General features: G+C 35.7%; 1 protein-coding gene across 4 annotated transcripts; it reads left to right on the forward strand.

The window, feature by feature from the left end:
- Positions 1-24,611, forward strand: thop1 (thimet oligopeptidase 1). 4 transcript variants are annotated; one of them, XM_073915758.1, is made up of 14 exons: positions 1-74; positions 644-706; positions 3,048-3,254; positions 6,002-6,150; positions 10,207-10,314; positions 10,409-10,511; positions 12,136-12,296; positions 12,398-12,533; positions 16,031-16,397; positions 18,707-18,908; positions 19,006-19,192; positions 19,736-19,864; positions 22,692-22,828; positions 24,255-24,600. In XM_073915758.1, exons 1-14 carry the CDS (start codon positions 62-64, stop codon positions 24,414-24,416), a joined length of 2,124 nt encoding a protein of 707 aa, XP_073771859.1. In that variant the 5' UTR covers positions 1-61; the 3' UTR covers positions 24,417-24,600.
- Positions 24,612-25,806: the final 1,195 nt, after the last annotated feature.

Below are 25,806 nucleotides of genomic sequence, written 5' to 3' on the forward strand. Positions count from 1 at the left end.
GAGCGGTTATTATAGGTGCTTTGAATCGTTGGTACACGCGGTGTTCTGATTGAGTCGAGAAATGGCACCTACAGGTAAGAAATACCTAATTCCAGCGCTTGTATTATGTCGTGAGGATATAAAAACGTAAACCTAACAGTCTTGTTTTTGAGAGAAATTCTTAACATTGTATTTTTGTCTCGTTAGCGTGCTGAGCTAATATACGGCGGGTCAGCTGTGATGTTCGGGTCAGCTGGTGCCGCTCAGCTCAGCTCTGCATCCGCACTCAGAATCTGACATTGAAAACACGAGATTTGCCATTAAGTTTGTCTTCACACCGACCAGGCCTAAAGTTTTATGATGCTAAAGATTCGTTAATCATTACGGTGTCCGCATTTAGAAAACCATTGTCTTGATATTGTGACGCTTTTTATTATTTATGAATCTGCTTTAGCGTCAACATATTTAGACGTCGCGTTGAATCGAGCTCGTTGACCAGGATTTAATAACTCGCTATAAAACGTAACTTATCAAATTTAAAGAAAAACGGGAATGTAAGTCAATTTAACAGTTATTTCATTCGTTTTATGTTCGTTAAACTAGCTTTTAAACTACCACATCCATTTTTTTCTTTGAATATATGCTTGTTTTCATTCATCCTCAGGGCAAGAAGTAACAGCTGATCATGCTTTTAATTTGGTTTTCTTTTGCTTATGCATACTCTCAGGTATGAATGTTCTGCTGTTATATAAAACGCACACACACACACACGTGCAAAATTTTGTATATAAATGTAAATGTCTATAGAAGTATATATTTTAAAATTCATATTTTATAAATTAATGCCTTTATGGACATTTTTGATATTTTTAAAACAAATTAAAACATTTATAAATTTATTTTTCATTCATTTAAATAAGGTATTTAAATCCATTAAAATAAATTGCCTACTTATTTTGTAAGATAATACAATAAAGTAAAATTGAAAGAAACACTTTACTTGATCTATGATATGTCTATAGCAAGCTGACTAATAAAAATGTTTATGGAAGTTTCTTTGAATGGTTTAAAATGCAATTCTTTTATTGCATATTTTTTATTTTAAATAACATACACGCACTGTTTTCTTGACCCTAAAATACTTTTTTTGACACCGTTTGGTTTGAGGCTTGAATGAAATATCTTTAATTTCAGCATATATTTAAAATAAACTAGAAAATAAAATAGTTTAATTTTACCATATGGATATGCATAGTATAATATTAAGGATGTTGCATATAATCCCTTAAACATGTATCTTATAGTTATTTAGGTGTGAGTATATCATGCTCAGAAGCAGCTTTACAGAAAATAGATAAAACATAAAACAAAATTGCTAGGAAAAATGGCAAACAATGCACTTTTATTTTTAATTAGTGTATTTAAATCCATTAAAATAAATGTCCTAATTATGTTGTAAGAAATTACTATAACGTAACATTGGAAGAAAATCTTTACTTGAAGTCTGAGATGTCTAAAACAAGCTAAATATTTCAAAAGAGCTGTTTTGGAGATGTTTCTGTTACTGTAAACTTTGATAAAATGCATTTTTTTAAAGAAATATTTTTATATTTTAATAACATACGCTTACAATCTGTTTTCTTGACCCTGAAATTCTTTTTCATAAGAATTTGGTTTGAGGTTTATATTAAATGTATAATAAAATAAACTAAAAAAGAAAAGTGGTTTTTTTTTTGGTTTTTTTTTTTTAAACAGTTGAAGTCAGAATTATTAGCCCTGTTTGTTTTTTTCGCCAATTTCTGTTTAACGAAGAGAAGATTATTTCAACACATTTCTAAACATAAGTTTTAAAAACTCATCTCTAATAATAACTGATTTACTTTATATTTGCCTTGAGGACAGTCAATAATATTTGACTAGATATTTTTCAATACGCTTCTATACAGCCCTAAGTGAAATTTAAGGCTTAACTAGGTTAATCAGGTTAACTAGGCAGGTGAGGGTAATTAGCTTGTGATCGGTTCATGAGATCCAGATCATTAAGCAGGTCGCACACCAGAAGCGCCGCTCAGCGGCGCGCAGCGCCACGCAGCGCCATGTATTTTAGAATTCTAAACATAGGTTTCAATCAGGATACACACACCGGCACCGCAAGTCGGCAGCTGTCGGCGGCGCCCGGCGATGGCTCAGGACGCAGTTCATTTTTCAGACGCGCCACAGAGCGCCATCTGATTAGTTTCATGTTAAATATCCCTCGAATGTGCGCGTCTGGTGTGTGATACTTTAAACTGTCATGTGCGCGCCGTGTCGCGGCGCCGAGCGGCGCTTCTGGTGTGCGACCTGCTTTAGCCTGCTTTTAAGTAATAAATGTATTTATTTGAATTTTTATTTTTAAACTTTTTTTTTTTTATATGGCAACATAACATTGCGCTCCACATAAATCTCTGGCAGAGACTCCTTTCCTCCCCATCAGCCAATCACTGTGCGCACATTTAGTAAGCGTGATGACATCATCCATAGCAACAAAGTCAACCCTGCCCTTACTCTTAGCTTGAAAGGACAGTTCACCCAAAAATGAAAATGTACGTTGAAAACACTAAAGTAGATACTTTGAGGAAAGCTGAAAACCTAAAACCATTTAACTTCCATAGTAGGAAAAACAAGTAATATAGAAGTCAGTGGTTAAACGTTTCCAGCTTCAAATCATCTTCATCAAATCAAGTGATAGGTGTGTAAATGATGACCAACCTCTTTAAAACTTCTCTCCATTCTTTAGTAAAGTTTATCTCATTGGCTTTGAATGGGATTTAAGAGATATTTATTAGAAAAACTTTTACTGTTATTTGGATCAACTTTTAGTGCTAAGAGGAAATATTTTGTAAATACAAGGAGGTTCAGATATACACTTTCATTTGCCGCTTGATGAGATAAACCTCAAATTTAGTTTACCCTACTTTCATAACAAGTACTAATAGGACATGTATCTATATCTACATTTAGGTTCAGTGTGGAACGTAGTATACTGTTGTGTTCTTCAATCTAAGCAGTGCTATCTTTTCACTTTTCAGGTGAAGTTGTGTTTGGCTCTGGGGATCGAGTTTGTGACGACAACCGTTTGCGCTGGGACCTCACCCCAGAGCAGATCAACCAACTTACCGAAGAGCTTATTGCTAAGACTAAAAAGGTGTATGACACCGTTGGTGCTCTGGACTTGGACAGTGTCAACTATGAGAACACCCTAAAGGCCCTCGCTGATGTGGAAGTGGAGTACACAGGTAGAAATCAATTGAAATTATATTGTGTGTTATAAAATGTGCAATAATAAATAGCCATCTAAATTAGAGTCTAATATTTCTATATATATATATATATATATATATATATATATATATATATATATATATATATATATATATATATATATATATATATATATATATATATAAATTATATATAAAAAAATATGTTTATTTAGTTCGTGTCCGCCTGCTTCGCTCCGTGGAAAAAAACATAAGCTTGACATCAAAAGATCTTATTATTGTCTTAACAAATACCCTTAAATGATTCAGGCTGTAGTTTGAGACATGAGACTCTGCTTGTATGGCGTGCAGGAGTCGGAAGGGCAGGGTGAAAAATGCTTCCGCAACGTTACGCATAGTGCATAAATATTATCGAGCAATTATCGAACTGTCATTATCATTTTATCGAAAAATGTTATATTGTGATAATTATCGATATCGAATTATCGCCTAGCCCTAGAAAGAGTTATTAGCCCCCTGTTATTTTTTCCCCCAATTTCTGTTTAACGGAGAGCAGATTTTTCAACACATTTCTAATCATAATAGTTTTAACAACTCATTTCTAATAACTGATTTATTTTATCACATTTAAATGCTTAACTAGGTTAATTAGGTTAACCAGGCAGGTTAGGGTAATTAGTCAAGTTATTGTATAACGATGGTTTGTTTTGTAGACTATTGAAAAAAATATAGCTAAAGGGGGCTAATAACTTTGCTAAATTTTCTAGCCGAAATAAAACAAGTAAGACTTTTTCCATAAGAAAAAAATATTACCAGACACACTGTGATTATTCCCTCGCTCTGTTAAACATCGCTTGAAATTTAAGCTATGCGACCTCATAATATATTGGGAGCATTTGTGCGACTGCATAAAAATGTATATAGTTTATGTATATAGTTTCATTATAGTTTAGTTTATAGTCATATATATATATATATATATATATATATATATATATATATATATATATATATATATATATATATATATATATATATATATATATAGCTTTTTTTTAAAAAATCGGTCTTCCCTGCCATTATATTGGTTCATATTAGCTGTCAATCACTTAAGACTTTCCGCTGTCAGATGACAGGGAGGGAGATTTTGTGACCGCGGGGAATGCAAATGGCTGAAGAGTGAAACGTACACTAAATCTCGATGGGTTGCATACACTGCATAATATATCTACTAAAAAACAGCAAATATTATTTTACCAACTGTGTTGTTCTTAAATTAAATAAACATTTGCATATTAGCCAATAATCTTACCGAAATAAATATAAAAACTTAAATGTATATTTAGACACATTTACATAAGTAAATAAATAGACCTCTCTGCAGATTTTAAATTTGGATATCAATTTATATTGTACTTGATTTGTCTTAAGGGAAATATGCAAGTTTCTTCCGTTGTTTCCAAGAAATAAGAAGGAAAAATTTGGAAAGAAATCCCGTTTAAAAGTTTTCCTCCACCAACTCTTAATGCATCAAGCAACGGGTATCAGATGAAGGCTGATTTGTACTTCTGCGTTAAGCGCATGCATATGCTATAGCGCGGCCTACGTGTGGATGCATAGCCCTTGCCGTGGGCGTCGCTGATGTGCACCTCTCAAAAAATGTAATTACACGTCGCAACGACTCGTAGCGCAAGCTCTGTGGTTGGTCGGCTTGGTATCGATGACGAGTGTGGGCGGGACCAAGAGTCGCGTGAGCCCGATGGAGCGATTGTTTACAAGTGTAAAGTCCCGTGAAGGGGCTCCGGATGGAAAGTTTTGTTTTGTGTTTATCTCATGGTTAAAGTTGTTGCACGTCCGCCTATTCCTGCCTCAAAATAAGCAAGTTTGAACCACTTGTACATTTAATTAAGCGTTCAGAAAAAGCAAAACACTAGCGAAGTAACTCGACACAGAGGAACATAAACGCCTCACTGCCAACTAGCGTTTCAGAAGTGTTAATGCAGACCAACAGAAACAGCGCAAAGAAGTATGAATTGACGCCGATCACTTGACAAAGAAGTATAAACCAGGCTTAAGTTGTTAAAAGTTTAGCCAAAGTGATTGATACAGCATTGAATCACATCAGAACCAAAAACAAATTAGAAAATCAATCGCATGTTATGTTTAAACACTGTACAGACATGATCAGAGTCAGTGGTAAACTCCAGAAGAATTGCCTAATGTAAGGCTCCTATCGGTGATGCACTTGAGCACTGAATATCCTTTAAAGCCCTTGAGCTCATGTCTCAGAAATGTTGAATCTGCATACTTGAAGTCTAAACAGCTACATTTTTAATGCTGTGAAAACTATTGTATATGATTATTTAAATTTGACGTAAGACTTATTTTACATAGTATTTGCTGAAATAACTAATGTAATAATTCACTGACACAATTCTACTGTACATCACCGAAATGGCTGAGGTGTTGAAATTAGACATTAGACGGGTTTCTTTGTCCTTTTATTTGATGGTGTTCACAAAAGAAGACAAAGGTCTGAGTTTGCAGAACATCAGTATGCATGCATTCAGCACTTTCTGCATAACGCTGACTGACCGTGTGCTCTGCTTCACCATTGTTCAGTTGTTGAATTAGCTGGATTTTAATTCCAGCAAAGCAATAATTAAAGCTGACATGTTAAAGATGTTAAATTCAAATCGGTAATCGCTGCAAATCTACCCAGAACATAATAAAACTGACTGATTTATTTATTTATTTTTCAGTCCAGCGGAACATGTTGGATTTTCCTCAACACGTGTCCTCCAGTAAGGACGTCCGTTCAGCAAGCACCGAGGCTGATAAGAAGCTGTCAGAGTTTGATGTGGAGATGAGCATGAGAGAAGATGTTTATCAGCGAATCGTGGCTCTAGAGGTGAGCAGGGAGCGAGCACTAGCACATCTCTCTCAGGAACCAAACACTAGCATCTCTCAGGGACCCAACTGTGCTCTGAGACAGCTGAGGAGACCTGTTAACTGACTTTACCTAATAAGTCACACAGTGTATTGTTCCATCATAAATTTAAGCTGAAAATAATTTGAAATAAAATAAAATTGCTGCTTTTTACTGTAATAATACCCCATCCACAGATGTGATAAGCCATTGTTGCAATGTGCTAAATCAGTTACAAATTATGAAAATATTTATTTATTCTTTGACACTTGAATATTAATTTATTGTAATGCCTTGGTTTTAGTAAGATATACAGTCAGAGCCATAAATGCAATAGTACTACACTGCAAAAAATGCTTTTCTTACTTAGATTTTTTGTCTTGTTTCTAGTCCAAATATCTCACAGTTCTTAAATCAAGAAGAATTTTCTAGACAAGCAAAACATATTGTCTTGTTTCAGCAACAATGTGCCAAAATTAAGTAAGTTTTTACCTAAAACAAGCAAAATAATCTGCCAATGGGGTTAGCAAAATAATCTCATGTCAAAAGGAAAAACAAGATTGTTTTGCTTACCCCATTGGCAGATTCTTTAGCTTGTTTTCAGTAAAACTCACTTAATTTTGGCATATTATTGCTGAAAACAAGGAAATATGTTTTGCTTGTCTAGAAAATTCTTCTTGATTTAAGAACTGTGAGATATTTGGACTCAACTAGACAAAAAAAATCTAAGTAAGAGAAGCATTTTTTTGCAGTGTAATAATTGGCATCATTTATTTCAGTATTTCGGTTTCACCCTTAGTTTCCTCTTTTCGGTTTCAGGCAAGAATTTTCATTTTGGTGTTTTTATTTTTATGTATATTTTATTTATTTTTTGAATAACACAACCAGAAGTAACATGGTCAAATACAGAGCGATTTAATGTGAGAAATGGCACTGTATTCCAGCAGCTCCCTAAACTTTTGTTTGATAGTGGTGTTTTACATTTCCACTCCTCACAACTCAAACTAGCTCATTACTATGCCCACAAGGAACCTGTGTGCGCAGAAATCCGCAGATTTTTTGCCAATAATTTAGTCTTTACTTTTGTAAACTCATATTTATTCAGTTGTTTAATTAATTTCAGTAATATTATTAACTAATATGAAATATGTTGTGATTTATTTACAGTAGAGTCTGTAAAGTACTATGTTCTGTCTTTCACTAGAGATTTTATATGAAAGACTTGCTTAGTTTACCAAATAAGTGGATCTAATTGAATTTGCATTGTAAACAATAACCTGTTTATTTAATAAAATAAGTTAAAACATATAAGTTTTTATTTCATATATACTCCCAAAATCATTTTGCATAAATCTGCAGATTTTTTTATTTTATTTTATTATTATTATTATTATTATTATTTTTTTTTTTTTACAAAATTCTGAGCAGAAATGGCAAAAAATGTCTGCAGATTCTGTCTGGCCCTGCTCATTACTTATCAAAAAGAACCATTTCGTGCTGGATTGGGGCAAAATGAACACAACTCTTTGTCCAAATATCTTTAAAAAATAAAATTCTTCTTCAACTCGTCTGGAGTTGGAAAAGACCTCCTCATCAACACATTCTCACCCATTCAACTGCTCACTGGGGTGAAGATTGTCATCCAATCACAGCAAATATCATATTCTGATTGGATGTCATGACAACAGCGTCACACAGGAACACTATTCCCTTTGGTTTCATTTCAGACCATCTCTAAAAAGACCAGGGTAGTTGGGCGTAAGGGACTGTCTTCAGCCATTTAGGGGGTGTTGGTCGAATGGTTAGGGAGTTGAACTGGTTGCAGGTTCGATTCACGGTCCCCGCAGGAGTTTAAAGGTGGGGAAAGTGAATGAACCGCACTCTCTCCATCTTCGATTCCCAGCTGAGGTGCCCCTGAGCAAGGCACCTAACCCCTAATTGCTCCCCGGGCACTAGAAGCAATAGCTGCCCACTGCTCCGGGTGTATGCTTGCTATGGGTGTGTTTGCTCTTACTTCTCACTTTTGTGCGTGTGCATGCTTAGATTAGTCAAAAAGCATACCATGCCTGACAATACTTGGATCAGACACTACTAGATTTTAAGCCTGATTTGAGCCCGATTTAGAAGTTAACGGGCTCGGCGACAGATCAGAAAAAATCTGCGGGTACTCAGCTCTTAGCAGTCTTTATGTGTGAACTACTGAACAACACATCAGCTCGTTGACGCAATGCCAACACCTCACTAACGGAAATTCAATATCTAGCATGCTGAATAATCCAGAGCAGTCGGCCGACTCGACCCCACGTGTGGTCAGATGTAGTGACGAGCTGCAGCCAATGAGAGAATATCAGCATGCTCAGGAGCTCAACAGAAATGTCTGTGATTGGCCAGAATGGGCATCGATCACTCTGTATATTTACACAGACACAAGACTAGGCTGTATAACAGTGGAACTACGATTCTGTAACTATTAGAATTACCATACTGGTCATTCTGATCTTTCTCGTATAAGACGTCATATTGTCACGTCATTCATTCATTTTCTTGTCGGCTTAGTCCCTTTATTAATCCGGGGTCGCCACAGCGGAATGAATCGCCAACTTATCCAGCACGTTTTTAAGCAGCAGATGCCCTTCCAGCCGCAACCCATCTCTGGGAAACATCCACACACTCACACTACGGACAGTTAAGCCTATCCAATTCACATGTACTGCATGTCTTTGGACTGTGGGGGAAACCGGAGCACCCGGAGGAAACCCACGCGAATGCAGGGAGAACATGCAAACTCCACACAGAAACACCGAGCCGAGGTTCGACCCAACGACCTTCTTGCTGTGAGGTGACAGCACTACCTACTGCGCCACTGCATCGCCTGTCATGTCATATTTACATTCAAAACTTCTATTGAGATATAAAAATTAATCTTCATATTTTATGACACCATTACCGTATTATCTTTTTGGTAATACAGCCTTTAAATATGTAGTTAAGATACTAGAACACCAGTGCCTACTGTAGTTGATGTCACTTTTGTCAGGTCATATTTACATGCTTCTGTCGTGGTTTTAGAAGCTTTATAATAAATGAAATATAACAGCTAAAGGGATTTTAGACTCTGCTGCTAGCTGTGTTAAATTTACTGTAAACCACAGCTTCACAGGGTTTATTGCTTTTATGATATGTGTTAAAGTTAAACCATTTCTTTGGCTCGGTACAGATAGTAGAGCAATTTGCAAACACCAGTTGTATGTTTGTAGAGCAATTTACAACCGCTTTGAACATGGCTAATCCAGTCAGAATCAAGGACCGCAACTATCCTTTTTGTATTGTAGCTTTGAATGTCTGTCAATAAATTACACAAACTTTTCTTGTGATATTTGTGTAAGCTGCCAAGACATGAAGTCTGTGTTTTGTAATGTTTCATAAAATAATGCTGGAATAAATTAGGCACACATTTAAAGGAACAGTTCACACAAAAACGTGCATTTCCTCACCATTTACTCGCTCTCATATGGTTCTAAGCTTTTAATGATTTTTTTTTTCTTTAGTTGAGCACAAAACAAGGTATTACAAGGAGTGTTGGGAACCAGCAACCCTTGGTATCCATAATATGAACAAAAAAAATAAGCCAATGGCTGCTACTTTAAAAATAAATAAATAAATAAATTCCAAAACATCTTCCTTCGTGTTCAGCATAAGAAAGAAACTCCAACAGGTTTGGGACAAGTGAAGGTTGAGTAAATGATTTTCTTGTGAACTATCCCTTTATATAAAGTCAGGGTACTGCGGTATACGAGTTTTATTTCAACAGTTATTACATTGCAAAATTTAAAAAGGTCAAAATGTCTGCCTTTGTGTTTTTTTTTTTTTGTGTGTTAAATACTGATATATATATATATATATATATATATATATATATATATATATATATATATATATATATATATATATATATATATAATTTTTTTTTTTTTTTTTTTTTTTGAAGGAATAGATTGAATTGTTTTTTTAATTGTTATATCTTTATTTTTGATTCAGGAGAAGCTGCCAGAAGGCAGTTTGTCGCCGGAGGCCAAGCGTTACATGGAAAGACTTATAAAGCTTGGCAAGAGAAACGGCCTCCATCTTCCCAAAGTGACACAGGAGGTCAGATATTAAGATGTTTCTTTCAGTTGGCTGTGTAACAGTAGCACAACCTTTCATTTTTAGAGTGTAACAGTTTTGCCTCCCCCTGTAACAGGAGATCAAAAAGATCAAGAAGAAACTGAGCACCCTGTGTATCGATTTCAACAAACACCTGAATGAAGATACAACTTGCCTGCATTTCTCTCGAGAGGAGCTTGGTGGGTTTCACATTGAGGATCTGATTTAGCGTCTCAGAACGATTATACTCATTTCTATATAACGAAGAGTTATATAGTCACTTTGTACTTGCTCTGTGAGTGTAAACAAATTGGGTATGGTATCAATAAGGTGCAGTTACTTGCTTAGCAAACATTAAAAATATATAACATGAGAATAGAGAGAAATTATTTACTTTTATTGACTATTTATTTATTCTTGATGTCTTGAGAGAACTTGTCCAATGCCATATGAAAACAAAAAACATTTTTATATGATCTGTCACAACTTGGTCAGCTTGTAAACCGTGCAATCCATAGACAAAAAAAATAAAATTTATGTATGTATTTTTATGTTATCAAAGTCGAGTCAACGTTGATTGGTCCTTGGTGGCGTTATCAATATAACACAAGATGCAAATGTTTTGCAACATGCCACAATATGTAAAATATATTCACATGCTGTTTGACCGCTCACAACACCTTGCAAAAACAATGCGACGGTAACAATGACTAATTTTAGTGCAAAACAAATGCATCGTCATTCATTTTGTTATTAATGCGACATTACCACTTTGGCAAATTTTTCTGCTAAATGCAGTGAATAAATTGATCACTGCAGCTACTACTAAAGAATGTAATAACATATATATTTTAGTGCGAAAGAAATGCATATGTTATCTGCACACATATTCATGTGAAGTTATTTCTTACAATATAACGCACAAAAGACAAAGGCTATAACGTTAAGGATTATTACACTGCCAGAGACTTGCTCATATGTATATATTAGTGCTATGATAGTGTGCGCTAGAAAGCTGCTCAAAAACCTGCTCGGGTCAGGTATTATTTACAGTTACGGCTCATCTTGGTTATTAGACGTCTCCTTAATGCACATCTTTACCGCATTCACCTGAGATGGTATTTACACATGGTGTGAAGTTTGTTACATCTCCCGTGGCTGCGTACTTCACGGTTCATTTACAAAATATGTCAGAGTCTATGCTTGACAGAGGACAACAGCCAATCACATTACTTTTCCAGGGTTGCATACATGTGATTGGCTAGCAACTGCTGTTGGGTGTTTGCATGGAGACTGGCATCTCTTCAAAGATTTGACGCTGACATAAAATATATAAAATAAATATTATATATATATATATATATATATATATATATATATATATATATATATATATATATATATTTTATATATATTTTATATATTTTATATATATATATATATATATATATATATATATATATATATATATATATATATATATATATATATATATATATATACACATACATACATACATACATACATAAGGGTAATTATTATTTTATTGATTATTTAAAGTAATTAAAATTACTTTAAATAATCGATGAAAACTAGTCGGTGCAACCCCTAATATATATATATTGTATTAATAAATATAAATTGTATTGTTTTGTCACAATGTTGAGAGTTAGTTGCAGGAAAAACTGATTTTATAGGTGCTACAGTATTATCTCAGTTACTAGCATTGCTGGTTTTCTTTTTCGTCATCACACAGTGCTCATGTAAACCATTTTTTTTAGTTTACCTGTAATTTAGATTCATATTTGTTAATGATTTTTATAGGGGGGCTCCCTGAGGATTTCCTTAACTCTCTGGAGAAGGATGAGTCTGGAAAACTGAAGCTCACTCTGAAGTATCCTCATTATTTCCCCACCATGAAAAAATGCTTCGTCCCCGAGACACGGAAGAAATTAGAGGAGGCCTTCAACTCGCGCTGCAAAGAGGTCAGACATTGCAGAAACACAAGAATGCTTAGCCATTAGCACTTGTTTGGTTGATGCACCAAAAGTATTCATTTGGATGTTGTTGTAATTTCCCCTGACAGGAGAACTCCGCTATCCTGAAGGAGCTTGTGAATTTGCGCGCTCAGAAGAGCAGCCTGCTGGGCTTCAGCACGCATTCTGACTTTGTTCTTGAGATGAACATGGCCAAGTCATCCAAGAAAGTTTCCACTTTTCTCGGTAATGACTGATATCTTAATATGCATATGTAAAAATGCAAGAATTTCACTTAAGCAATAATTGAGCTGAGATGTGAAAAATATTAGCACTAAGAACATTCTGAACTTTAGGGCTGCACAGTACATCGCTTTAGAATCGATATTGCAATGTGTTCATCTGCTATGGATCTACCATGTTGAATTGGGATTATGTTTTACCTGGGGTCCGTTCTTCGTACGTGGATTACTCAATTAGCTGGATTTGGATATTGACGATTTGAGACGATCCAGGATCGTTTCGTTCTTCAAAGCTGATCCGAGAGTTGTTGTCATAGCAACAGTTCTGCTAGCTCAAACCTGATGGGGAGAAGGTTCAATTCATATAAACAGGATTAGATCGTAGTTATATACACTTGAGAAAATGGTACATATTTTTTAACACTATATATATATATATATATATATATATATATATATATATATATATATATATATATATATATATATATATATATATATAAGTTATAGTCATTAATAAAATAAATAGTTATACATATTAATTAAACGTATACAATCTGCACCCTCGAAATGAAAGTACAAAGACTGCCACCTGGTGGTGCAAAGAGAAAACTTATTGATATGAACTTTTTAGATCGCTTTAGTACAAACTGTGTATAATAAACGTGCACAATTTGTGACTTTTTTTAAAAGCAATAATACATTTATGTAGTCATGAACATGTTTTGATAGTTATGCCAGTGATTTGATGCTTCACAAAAGTTCCAGACGCCTTTACCAATATCAAAATGCTTTTGTAAACAACCAGTTATTCTTTACACCGATTTAAAAACGGCTACTATAATAAAGAAAATCTTTTCTAAATGTAGAGCTAAATACATTAATAAGCATTGAAATACATGATGAATACTCTTGACACATAAAAGTGTAAAGCGTGCAGCTCACAACAAATGTGGTAGGTTATTGCGTGTCATATTTAACAAACCGTTTGCTGCTAATTTGATGTAATTTTGCTCACATGGATGATTGAATATTAATCAGATGATGTCATTACGCTGCTGTGCCGTCAGCCAATCGTTGCAATGCTGATCATAATTTCGAGGATCGATAGATCTGTCCTTCACAACACACGCAGCGATCTCAGATCAGTTCATCCAGACATTCTAATCTGATTCGCAAACTTGTTTGAAGAACCAAATTAGCGAGAGATCAGTTATCAAGATTAAAAGATCCAGGATCTGTCAAATCATCTTAGATCATTTAAGCGAGGTACGAAGAACGGACCCCAGGGGCCACAGTTCAGAACACGAGATTTGTGGAGTCTTAAGATTTTTACTTTAATAGAGCCAAAGTTTATCATTTGCATGTGTTTTAAATAGACATTTTTACAGTTTGTAACTTTAATACAAAAATAAGTCATCGATGTTCAAGATTCTTTTGAACACCTCAATTATTTGGATCAGCTGTGTTTAATTAGGGTTGGAGCAAAACTGTATAGCTGCGGCTCTCCAGGAATTGGCTTTGACACCTATGCTGTAGGATCTGAGATATATATGCTTGCAGTGTGGAACGCATTTAGAGCCCTAGTGAATGCACCCTATATTAACACTAAGGAAGAAGTTGACTTGAATAAAATCATTATTTTTGTTTTGTGCGCACAAATAATTTCGATTGAACTGCTGAAGGCATATGGTGTATTTTACTGCATTGATTCCCAACCTTTATTTGCCTGAGACCCCCTTTTCCCCCTGAAAATATTGTAAGGGCCCCCTCAACATTTAATAATATTATCGCTTTAAGTTTGCCGTAATGACGACAAAAAATGATGTTTTCAAACAAATGGTGTGTTTTTTCACTACATCTAGATATGTTTATTCACAAATAATAGCCTAATGTAAAATATAGAAGCAAATTATCTTGGTATTTTGTGTTTCCAGTATTGCTAGTGATGCAACTCGAAATGTTTGGAGCTTCCTCACCTGGGTCCAGTATGCTTGGATCATTAGTATTAGCTGCTGAAGGCGAATCAGTGAGATTTTGTCTTTTTTGTGGAGGACGAAAAACAAATTTGTATATTTTTTGGTCAGCCAAAAAATTAACTAAGGCAACATGATCATTTTCCTAATTGTACAATGCTAAAATTTATTTAAAATATGACATGAATTTGCTGAGGCCCCCTTGTGGGCTGGGACCCCTCTGTTGGGAATCGCTGTTTTACTGGACTTGAACAAGTCAGGGCATTTGCTGTCTATAGAGGATGAGGGAGCTCTCCAAATTAATTTAAAATACCTTTATTTTTGTTCTTATGACGACATGAGTAATTTAATTTTGGGTGAACATACTCTTTAAACAAAATGTATTTGTTTATGTACATATCTAGACGTATTAATGTAGTTTTTGTGCGTAATATAGTTGTTGCCTTTTTTTCTGATGTGTTTCCACACTTTTGTAAAAAGCTTTATTCTAAACAAATGACAAGCAGATTGGCATCAGTGCTTAACACTTCTAAATACTTTTTTTGGACACATGTAAGACTAATAATTTTGAAATGCCCTATTTTTTATGTCATCAGACAACAATTTTTATCTGGAGAGATTTTAACGTAAATTTTATTAATTAAATGTTAGTGTTCAAAAAATGGTAGAATTTTAATCAAGTAAATCTTAGATTATTGTATGTATTGCGCTTAATGTCTTATTATAATTTTTTTATAGCATAATTAAATATATTTATTATAATTAAGTATATTAAGTAGTGATGGGTCGTTCTTAAACGATTCGTTCATTTTGAACAAATCTTCAATATGACTCCGGAACTACGAGTCCTCTCAGGGAGTGATTCGTTCATCCGTGCGTGCGCACATTTGTGCTGGTGGTATCGTTCATTTCAAAGTCTGAGTCGTTTATCGCGGAAAGGCAGAAGCCAATCATATGCGTTGCGAGCCAGAAAAAGAATTGATCCGTTCATCTCTCGAGTCCTCGGGTTTGAGTCATTTTGTCACGTGATGAACGAACGACTTAAGGTACCAGAGACTCAATGTGAACTAATTATCATGGCTCCTATAGGCTCAGACTGTGTACTTTGGTTAAGATTATATGTGACTGTCAGTGTAACATGAACGAACCACTGACATTTGAAGAGGTAAGCTGAGCAAAGAGACAACAATACCTTCATAGACAAAAGAGTTTGTAAACATTAAATAATTATTTTCTCCTTCTTATAGTATTCTATTTAAGACTTATTTGTCGTGTGATCAACCTTTTAGGCTAGTTGTAGATGTGTTTGGAAGCAATTCGTAAAATTTTAATAATATTTTGGCAAATGAACGAAATAACTCCAAGATTCGTTCATCTCTATGAATGAGACTCAAAGATCAGAGTTAGTAAAATGATCTGAACTTCCCATCACTAATATTAAATGATATTAATAAAATGTATGTTTTTTTTTTTTTTTTCATGACCTAAACTCTATCTCTCTCTCTAATGTTTCTTCACATATTAGAGGACCTTTCGCATAAGCTAAAGCCCCTAGGTGAGAAGGAAAGGGCCGTAATCCTGAAGCTGAAGGAACAGGAGTGCCAGAAGAGGAATCTGCCCTTCACTGGAGAACTTTACGCATGGGACACGCGCTACTACATGACCCAGGTGGAGGAAACCCAGTATGCAGTGGATCAGAACCAGCTGAAGGAGTATTTTCCAATGGAGGTGGTTACCAAGGGCCTGCTGGACATCTATCAGGAGCTGCTAAACCTCACCTTTGAGCAAGTAGAAGGCGCTCCAGTCTGGCATGACGATGTGTCGCTGTACTGCGTTAAAGACCGTTCATCTGGCCTGGTGGTGGGCCAGTTTTATCTGGATCTATTCCCCAGGTGAGCACTCGTATCTGTTTAGACAGCAGTGATGTCAGTCTCAGGGATCTGAAAGTGTTTTTCAGCTTGGACTCTAGAGGACCAAGGCTGTTTTCATCCACTCTGGGGTTATTTTGAGTCTTAATTTTGTCACAACTTTCTCCGTTTCTGCAAATTGAATGGTTTTTGTTGACAACTCATATTTATTAACATATTTTGGGAAAATGCTTTGGAATTTTTCAGAAACTCAAAAATACACTGTGGGCAAATTTACTCCCCTTTTGTTATGTTTGTGGCTGTTTTTACCCCATTGACTTCTATTATAACAACATTTGTTGATTGCATAACACTGAATGTCAGTGGTTCAACTGTGATCATACAAAGGTCCAAGAAAGCTGCCAAAAGAAGTTGCCAAACTCATCTGAAATCTTAAATTGTGTTCCAAAGATGGTCTCAGGGGATTGTGAGAGAGTAATTAATCAGGAAAAGGCAATGATTCGCACTCAATTGCTTCGTACGGTTTTTATTTTTTATTTTTCTTACATTTTACGGGTGATAAAAGACAGACGTTTCGGCACAAAGGAACTAAGGAAGGCTTTGTGCCGAAACGTGTCTTAAAAACCGTACGAAGCAATTGAGTGCGAATCATTGCCTTTTTTTCAAATAATAGCAACGATAAGATTAACGCACCAAACCAAAGAAGTAACTAAAAAAAAAAATGCAAGCGCGCAGGACAAACTTAAGCAACTCTACACAGGTGAGTAATTAATAACATATTTTATTTTTAGGTGCAAGTTAATCCTTTAACAACAACAAACAAGACAAATAGAAACCTAATACTCTTTTTAGTTTTCAGCCACATTAAGCACATACAAAAAAATCCTTTGTACATTAGAATTATTAGACAAGTTGTATTTTTAAAGATTAATTTCTTCATTAAATTAAACAACTATATCTTTGTTTGTCTTTGGAACACAAATGAAGATGTTTTAGGCGAAATCCGAGAGCTCCCTCATCCTCCATAGACAGCAAGGTTCAGATTTGTTGCAGATAAGTGTGCACACATAAAACAAAAATAACAGCTTCATTCAACAGTTTCTTTTCCTCAATGTCAGTATGTTGTGCAAGGTGTGATTTAGTACCTTTCTGGACTTTAAATTAGTCTAGAACCTAGCTCTCTATGGAGGATGCTCTATGATTTCACCTAATATATCTCCATTTGTATTCCATTTGTATTTGGAAAAACATGAGGGTCAGTAATTGATAACATTTTGGGGGAACTAAGATTTGTGAATCGAGTAGAGCTGTAGTGAAACACCAGATTCAGTTCTGAGCTTAGTCGGCTGCTGTATGCTTTACAAACAGATGTAGGGGCCGATCCCACTGCACTGAATGTTAGGTACACCGCACTGTTAAAAAAGTAAAAAAAGTGCTGTGCTTTATGTTGCTAGGCAACGGCTGAATCAGCTGCGTATTGTGCGCGAGTGTACTAGTTATATTGTCATTGTAATTGTAATATTTAATAATGTTCTGATTATTTAAGATTTGTAAAGTCATACAGCTCCGGATAACTCAAAATAGTGACTAGTCTCTTATCCATCTTTAAAAATCTCCATGGTTGTCTTGACAACACTGCTGTCAACTCAACGGAGACCCCACTTCTGCTCTTTTTTTTTTTTTTTTTTTTCGGAGAATGAATATAACGCGACAGACATATCGTGCTTTGTTTGCTCCGTTGATTTTTTTCTTCTAAACTGTGCGGACAGCACTCAATGGCATAAACATGATGCACAGCAGACGGTTAATGCAAGGCCTGCAGGGCACATAAGCAGTGTGCAAAACGTTCATGTCCATTAGTAAACCGTTCAAAATATGCGCCTCAAAGCAAAAAGTGTGCGGTGTGATCAGGGCCACACTCTGCTTGCATCCACTACTTTACAAATATCTTTTGTACCTAAAATAATTAATAATAAAGTTAGGAAATGTTTAAGCGAATTACAATAGTGTTCATAGTGAACTGTTTATATTAATCTTGTGACTTAATAGACATCGTCACACAAGTGCTTCTCCTCATGAACATTTCAATGTGTGGTTAAACTAGCCTAGAGTGCTTTCTGCTGCTAAAAACAAGGCTCAGGGTTGATTCAAGAGAACATCGATGCATTTTGAAAATCACAGAATCGATTTCTCAAAACATTTTTTTTTGCCACTGCTCTGGAATCAGGCCACTGTGTATTTCGGGTGAAGCCTAGAAACCATTTATACCCTGAAAGTAGAGCTTCATTGGCCGCTCAGCTAGATTAATGGCTAATTCTCCATTATCCCTATAGGGAGGGCAAGTACGGCCATGCCGCATGCTTTGGCTTGCAGCCTGGCTGCTTGCTCCCAAATGGGACCCGGCAGATGGCCGTGGCTGCCATGGTGGCTAATTTCAGCAAGCCCACCGCAGATGCACCATCCCTGCTGCAGCATGATGAAGTGGAAACGTACTTCCATGAGTTTGGACATGTGATGCATCAGCTTTGCGCTCAGGTCTGAATTACATATTCCAAAAGTCACTTAGGATGCAACTGTTTTGCAGTGTGTGTAGATTAAATATGGGTGTACTTGTGTGTGTGTTTTTTTTCAGTCTGATTTTGCAATGTTCAGCGGGACTCACGTAGAAAGGGATTTTGTTGAAGCTCCATCTCAGATGTTGGAGAACTGGGTCTGGGAGAAGGAGCCCATTCAGCGCATGTCCAAGCACTACAAAACAGGAAACCCAATTCCAGAGGAGCTTCTGGATAAGCTCATTAAGTCCAGACTCGCCAACACTGGTAATCATTGAAACACACCATACAAACATGCATTGAGAGCTTAATACTTCCTAAATGCATGCAATATTTATTGACAAAACATCATTTCTAATTCTCACAATCAATCAGAAATGAAGTTAGTTAACAATTTATTTTAATTTTGTTGTACTTCTGACAATGTTAATAAAGATCTTTTCTGTTGTAAATTAGGGCTCGCTATATTGATCTGCAAAATACAATTACTAATTCATACAATCACAGAGAAATCGAGAAGGATGCTTTCTAAAATCTCTTTATATAGTGTTGTGACGTATTACAAGTATTAAATGTCATTTAAAAAAAAAAAACATTAAAAAAGAAAGAGAAAAACATACATTTTAGGTCACATGGTACCCTTGAATGTGTATATCCATGCCCTTTCACTCATTTTATATAACTTTTTATCATACGTTCAATATGTACAGTTTCAGTAGCTTTACAGGGAAAAAGCTGCCATGTTCTGCCTTGTTATAATGTCCTTTTTAATATAAAATACTCTATTTAAGTTTTCTTCCTGTTGTTCAGGGTTGTTTAACTTGAGGCAGATTGTTCTGGCTAAGGTGGATCAGGCATTGCACACAAAGACTGGACTTGACCCAGCTGAAGAATATGCCAGACTCTGCTTGGACATCCTGGGAATTCCTTCTTCACCAGGTAAAATGAGATTTGTGACCCTGGACCACAAATCTTTTATGTTGTGCAGATATAGTGTGTGAGTAAATTATATAGTAGTCAAAATTTAAAGTGGGTCAAAAAAAGGTTTTTAAAATTGTCCTAAGCTGAGAATTGTCATCAAATTTGACAACTTTCATGAAAGGTGATGATCCACTTCAAATTATATATATTTTTTTATGCCAAAAATTATTAAAATATTACAAAAATGTATCTTCCATGAAGACATTTAGTAAATTTCTTACAATAAATATACCAAAACGTTGTGATTGATAGCATGCATTGCTAAGAGCTTAGTTTGAGCAACTTTAAAAAGCTTAATTTTTTTTCCTTTAAAGGTGCAGTAGGTGATCTGCCAAAATGCTAATCGCTTAGTCCCTCCCCGCTGTCCAAAGATAATATGCTGTGATTCAAAGCCACACTCCCTGAAATCGCGAACGCGCGCACCGCGTCACAACAGCAGACAGAAAACCCACTAGTTCATGTCATTCGCCAGTTAGTGCCAGCGACGTGCAGGAATTACATTTATTACTTAGCCACACTTGCATGCTATTTCAGAGCGAATGTTCAGAGTAGCATGGTACACAGTATAGGAAGGCTGTCATTGTTCAAAAATGACCCAATGTGAATATAAAAGCAACTTCAGCTCAATAAAGCAGGTTAGGCGGAATAGAGCTATTTACTTGTTGTTAAACTAAATATAAATCTATCTATAAATCATTATCGATGCTGTAAAAGGACCTTATGAAACTGAAAATAATCACATCAATCTTTCACCGGGTATTTCAGTGGCTGAACAACAAATATAAGTCATTCATAACAGAAAACAATCTAACATAAGCTTAGCCTGACTAAAATAGTTTTAAAACAGAACATTACCTGTCTAACAGTAATACTTCAGCCATGGTGTCGTCCTTCCTCCAGCGTGCTAAAGTAACTCCAATATTGATTCAGGTTTTTAAAAGTTTTAATTCAGCATTTGATTTCTCCCGTTCCGTCTCGTGACCGCGCGGCCGCTTATGCAGACGGGCACGCGCTAATGGCGAATCTGCGTGAACAGATGCGCAGAAGTCCGAATTTACATTTGCTGACAGACAGTCTGACCTGCTTATCGGAATTATGGGAGATGTCGGTCCGACTCTATTTAATTGGATGAACATTTTTTTAGTTTTATGCTTTACCCTGAATATAAAAATACATATAAACACATTTAGATAATTTACTGTAATCATTACTATTGGACTGTGAAGAGACTTTCAACCAGCACAACAAAAAATGTTTCTGAAGACAATCACCTAGTGCACCTTTAAACATAGAATAAGTCTATTGTGTCTCTAGAATGTGTCCAAGAAGTTTCAGGTCAAAATAGCTATCAGATCAATTATTACTTCCTGTTGAAGATGAATGCGTCAAAGGAGATTGTAGATGTTTTTGTGCCTTTAAATGAAAATAAGCTTGTTCTCTCCACCTACTCTTGTGAGCTCAGGGTCTAATGTCACGATAAACGCAGCAAAATCAGAGACAGAAACTCAGACACAATAAAAAGCAAGACCCACTGTCACAAATATCACAGTAAGATGAATGAGCCACAAGTTAATGCCATTACAATGTTCACTGAGTGTGCGCTCGCACAGACACCCATACAAACACACCTGTGTGTTAACACGTTGTGCTGTTTTTGCTCATCTACTTGCGGCAAATGCGACACGACTTCTACCAAAGAGGAAGGGTTAATATGCTGCTTTAGAGATCTATTATAGCTACTTTACTGTAAAAATAAAAACTGATTTAACCAGGACTGCTGTTATTTGATTGAAGCATCCTTGTTATAATTGTGTACGCTATGCAACTGCTTATTCCAGTGGTTATAAAATATCTGGCTCAAAATATTTCAAAATGCTTAAAGAAAAATCAAATAGATCTTTTAGTGCCAGTTTCTCTGCAAATCCTGTCTTGTGGACTTGTTTATATGCATTAAAACTGGCATATGTTAATACATGCCTGTCAATCAACATCGCTGAGCGGTTAACACTGTTATATCACAATACAGTTTGCCCTCAAAATCACTGGGATTCGCATCTTATTTTAACATCAGGGAATTATTAAATAGAAACTTGATGTGTATATATCACTCCAGTTTTACTGTGGACACACTGTAACTACACACATTTCTATCCTAACAGGTTGCAAAAGTTGATTTTGCATGATACGTGCCCTTTAAAGGTGGTTTTCACAATATTTTGTTTTTTTTTATAAACCCTTACCTGCTCCCAGGGTCATTTATATCAAAGTTTATATTTAGCCGCACCTTATTGTTGTTTCGTAACATCTAGTTTTTATGTGGTGGGTTTTTAGCCCAACGCTCAACCCCCAACCTGGAGAACCAGGACATACACGCATACACTACAGACAATTTAGCTACCGCACATGTCTTTGGGCTGTTTGGAAACCCACGCAAACACAGGGAGACATACAGAAATGCGAACTGGACCAGTCAGGGCTCGAACCAGTTATCTTCTTGCTGTTATACAACAGTGCTACACATTGCGCCACCGTGTGGCCCTTTTATAAACCACTAGGTTGCAAATTTTCCTAACAAACTGTACATCAGTGGAAAACGCACTTATTTAGCTTTCAGATGATGTGTAATTCAAATGAACACAAACATGTTTGATGCATTCATTTTATTGTCCAGTTTAAAAATATTACTTTTTTTTTATTTGCCTTTTGTGATTATTAACATTCATCAAGAACTTTTATTTTTTTTAATGAATTTATTTGTTTTTTTTTCACTCTTATGCTCTTACAGGGACAAACATGCCTGCCACATTTGGTCACCTAGCTGGAGGGTATGATGCTCAGTACTATGGCTACTTGTGGAGTGAGGTGTTCTCCATGGACATGTTCTACGCCCGCTTCAAACAAGAAGGCGTAATGGACCCTAAGGTTAGCTTACCCTACTGTTTTTAAAGGGCCATGAACCCCCCTGTTTCAGCAGGGTGTTTTCACACCTCTACTTTGGAAAAAGTCAGGAAAGTGGGTTTGTCCAGCTCTGTTTAGGGGGGAGTGTCAGCAGAGCAAAAGAGGGAAGGTCTGTAAAAATTTGCATAAAAATGGGAGTGTCGATTTGGGCACGCGCTGATTTTCACAGAGGAAAAACAAACACAGAGGAGAAATACAGTAACTGTGTTTACATGGACATCAGTAATGGAATTATTTGCCAAATTATTAAATGGTGGACTTTAACTGCAGTTTATCACTTTCATTCAGGAATTTCATTCATGACTCCCTGAGATATTTGATTCGAGGATTTGCTCTAAGTGTGTATTTTTCATGCAATGTTTGTTACCGCACGGCGAATGAGAAAAAAAAAACTCTGCATTTCTCGAAAACTTGGATGTACTCACTAGGTAGCGTCTAAAAGCCGTTTGTTATTCCTGTCACAAAATGCGGCAAAATCCTCCACGGGTTTGATTGTGGTGCTTACATGTTTACACTCTGAGAGCAGCATTTATTGTAGTGATATTAACATACTGTACACTTTATTAACTTAGAAATCATTTGACTGTCCGTCTGTAAACACTGAAAGAGTGCTGCTGACCATACGAACTAACTTTGCCTCTGAATAAACAAAGACCCCTAAACGCTCACTTACCAAATCTGTAGAGACAGGACAAATAACACCAACTAGAGCCGCGTCTTTATCAAAAGGAGACGAGCGGCAAATCCGGATCTCACCGTTTCAAGATGAGAAAAGCTCTCGGGTAAAAAAAAAAAAGTTCTTTAGACGTATTTTTGTCGAACATCGCATGCACTGTAATCCACACGTGAGTCCAGCTGCGCTCTCATAGAGGGAAAATAAAAACAAAACCTTCACTGCAGCAAATTATAAAAGCAACACTGCACGCTTGTGTTGGCAACATGACGTGGAGTCTCTCTGCCGTCTGAACACTGTAACAGGTAAAAACTTTGTCTTTGAAGCTCTCATGCATATTAATGAAGTTGCACAATAGAGCGCGCTAATTGGTTTGAACCAAGTCTTTCTCATTAATGAATGCAGCACACTCAGGGACGTAATAAGGCACTCCCAGGTACAGACGTCCAATCTACACGCTGGAATACACGCTAAGATCTCATGGCTGTGACGCAGCTTCAAAAATTAGTTTCAAACCGGAAGTACGAATTTGCTCGAAATAACGCAAAAACAGCCAATTTTCACTTTTTAGTGAAATATGTGTCCTAATAGTGTTTTTAGCAGTGTGGGACACATATACGACAACATGTGTTTTGGTGTTTCGTGATCCTTTAAAAATCTTGTGCTTGAGTAAACCTTAAGTTATTTGTTTACTCGTATTGTTTTTTTGTTAAACAGGTGGGTCTGGACTACAGGAATTGCATTCTGAAGCCAGGAGGCTCTGAGGATGCTGCTGACATGCTGAAGAAGTTCCTGGGAAGAGAACCCAAGCAGGATGCTTTCCTCCTAAGCAAAGGGCTCACGGCTGATGTGGAGTCTGGCACCCCCTGCGCCTGCTGACCGCCTGAGCGCTAGGCCAAGTTGATAAAACCTCAGACTGATACCTCTCAAAAACCCTAAAAAGCTCATTCACTCATCACCACCTCTCCCGAATCGCACTTCTGCAAAGAGCTTTCACTATGGATGTATGAAACCTTGTTTTAGAATTGAAAATTGTATTGAAATCTGTCTCCAAAATGAAAAAGAATCTTCAAAACATGCATTTGTTTCATTTTTTTAACTGTTTTCCATGCAGCATAATGAATTCCCTTTAGAAAAGTAACTGCTTCATTGCACTCATAACACATCATTTGCTGATGTCACATCTGGGGTACACAACAGGTCATTAGGAAAGCATTGACACAGTGTTTTGTTTATAATTAATTTTATTTCATTATATTAAATATGCAGCCCATATTCCACGCCAAGATAAAAAATACAGGGTTCATACGGTCATGGAAAACCTGCAAAAGTCATTCAATTTTGACATGATATTTTCCAGGCCTGGAAAAGTTTTGGAAAAACTGAAAAACCCATAATGTTTTGGAAAAGTCATGGAAATTTGTTTAACAAATATCTGTAAACTGAAATATAGGTTAGTTGTCTTCTTTTCTGTCTTTGGCTAAAAACATGGTCTCATATTATGAATGCTGTGTAAGCATTCATTTATTCGTTTTCCTTCGGCTTAGTCTCAATTTTAGAGGTGGCACAGTGGGAAAGAGCTGCCATGTGTAAGCATTGTTTAAAGTCTTACAAACAATAGATATAAAAAATTACTTCAAACGAAATAGATTGTTGTGCGTTTTTATTTTTTATAAAACATTTAAACGTGCATTGTTTTTTATTATTATTTACCATATATATATATATATATATATATATATATATACACACACACACATAGTTGCAGTTGAATTATTAGTCCCCCTTTGAATTCTTTTTAAATATTTCCCAAATTATGTTTAAAAGAGCAAGGACATTTTCACAGTATGTCTGATAATATTTTTTCTTCTGGAGAAAGTCTTATTTGTTTTATTTCGGCTAGATTAAAAGCCGTTTTTAATTTTTTAAACACCATTTTAAGGTCCAAATTATTACCCCTTTTAGGCTGTATATTTTTCCGATAGTCTACAGAACAAACTATTGTTATACAACAACTTGCCTAATTACCCTAACCTGCCTAGTTAACCTAATTAACCTAGTTAAGCCTTTAATTTCACTTTAAGTTGTATAGAGTGTTGTGCTTTTCAAGAGACTTGAAAAATGTCTAGTCAAATATAATGTACTGTTATCATGGCAAAGATAAAATAAATCAGTTTTTAGAAATGAGTTATTTAAACTATTATGTTCAGAAATGTGTTGGAAAAAAAACTGAAATTGGGGGAAAATTTTGAGGATGCAAATTTGTATA

Source organism: Danio rerio, chromosome 11 (assembly GCF_049306965.1).
Source record: "Danio rerio strain Tuebingen ecotype United States chromosome 11, GRCz12tu, whole genome shotgun sequence".
Lineage (NCBI taxonomy): Eukaryota > Metazoa > Chordata > Actinopteri > Cypriniformes > Danionidae > Danio > Danio rerio.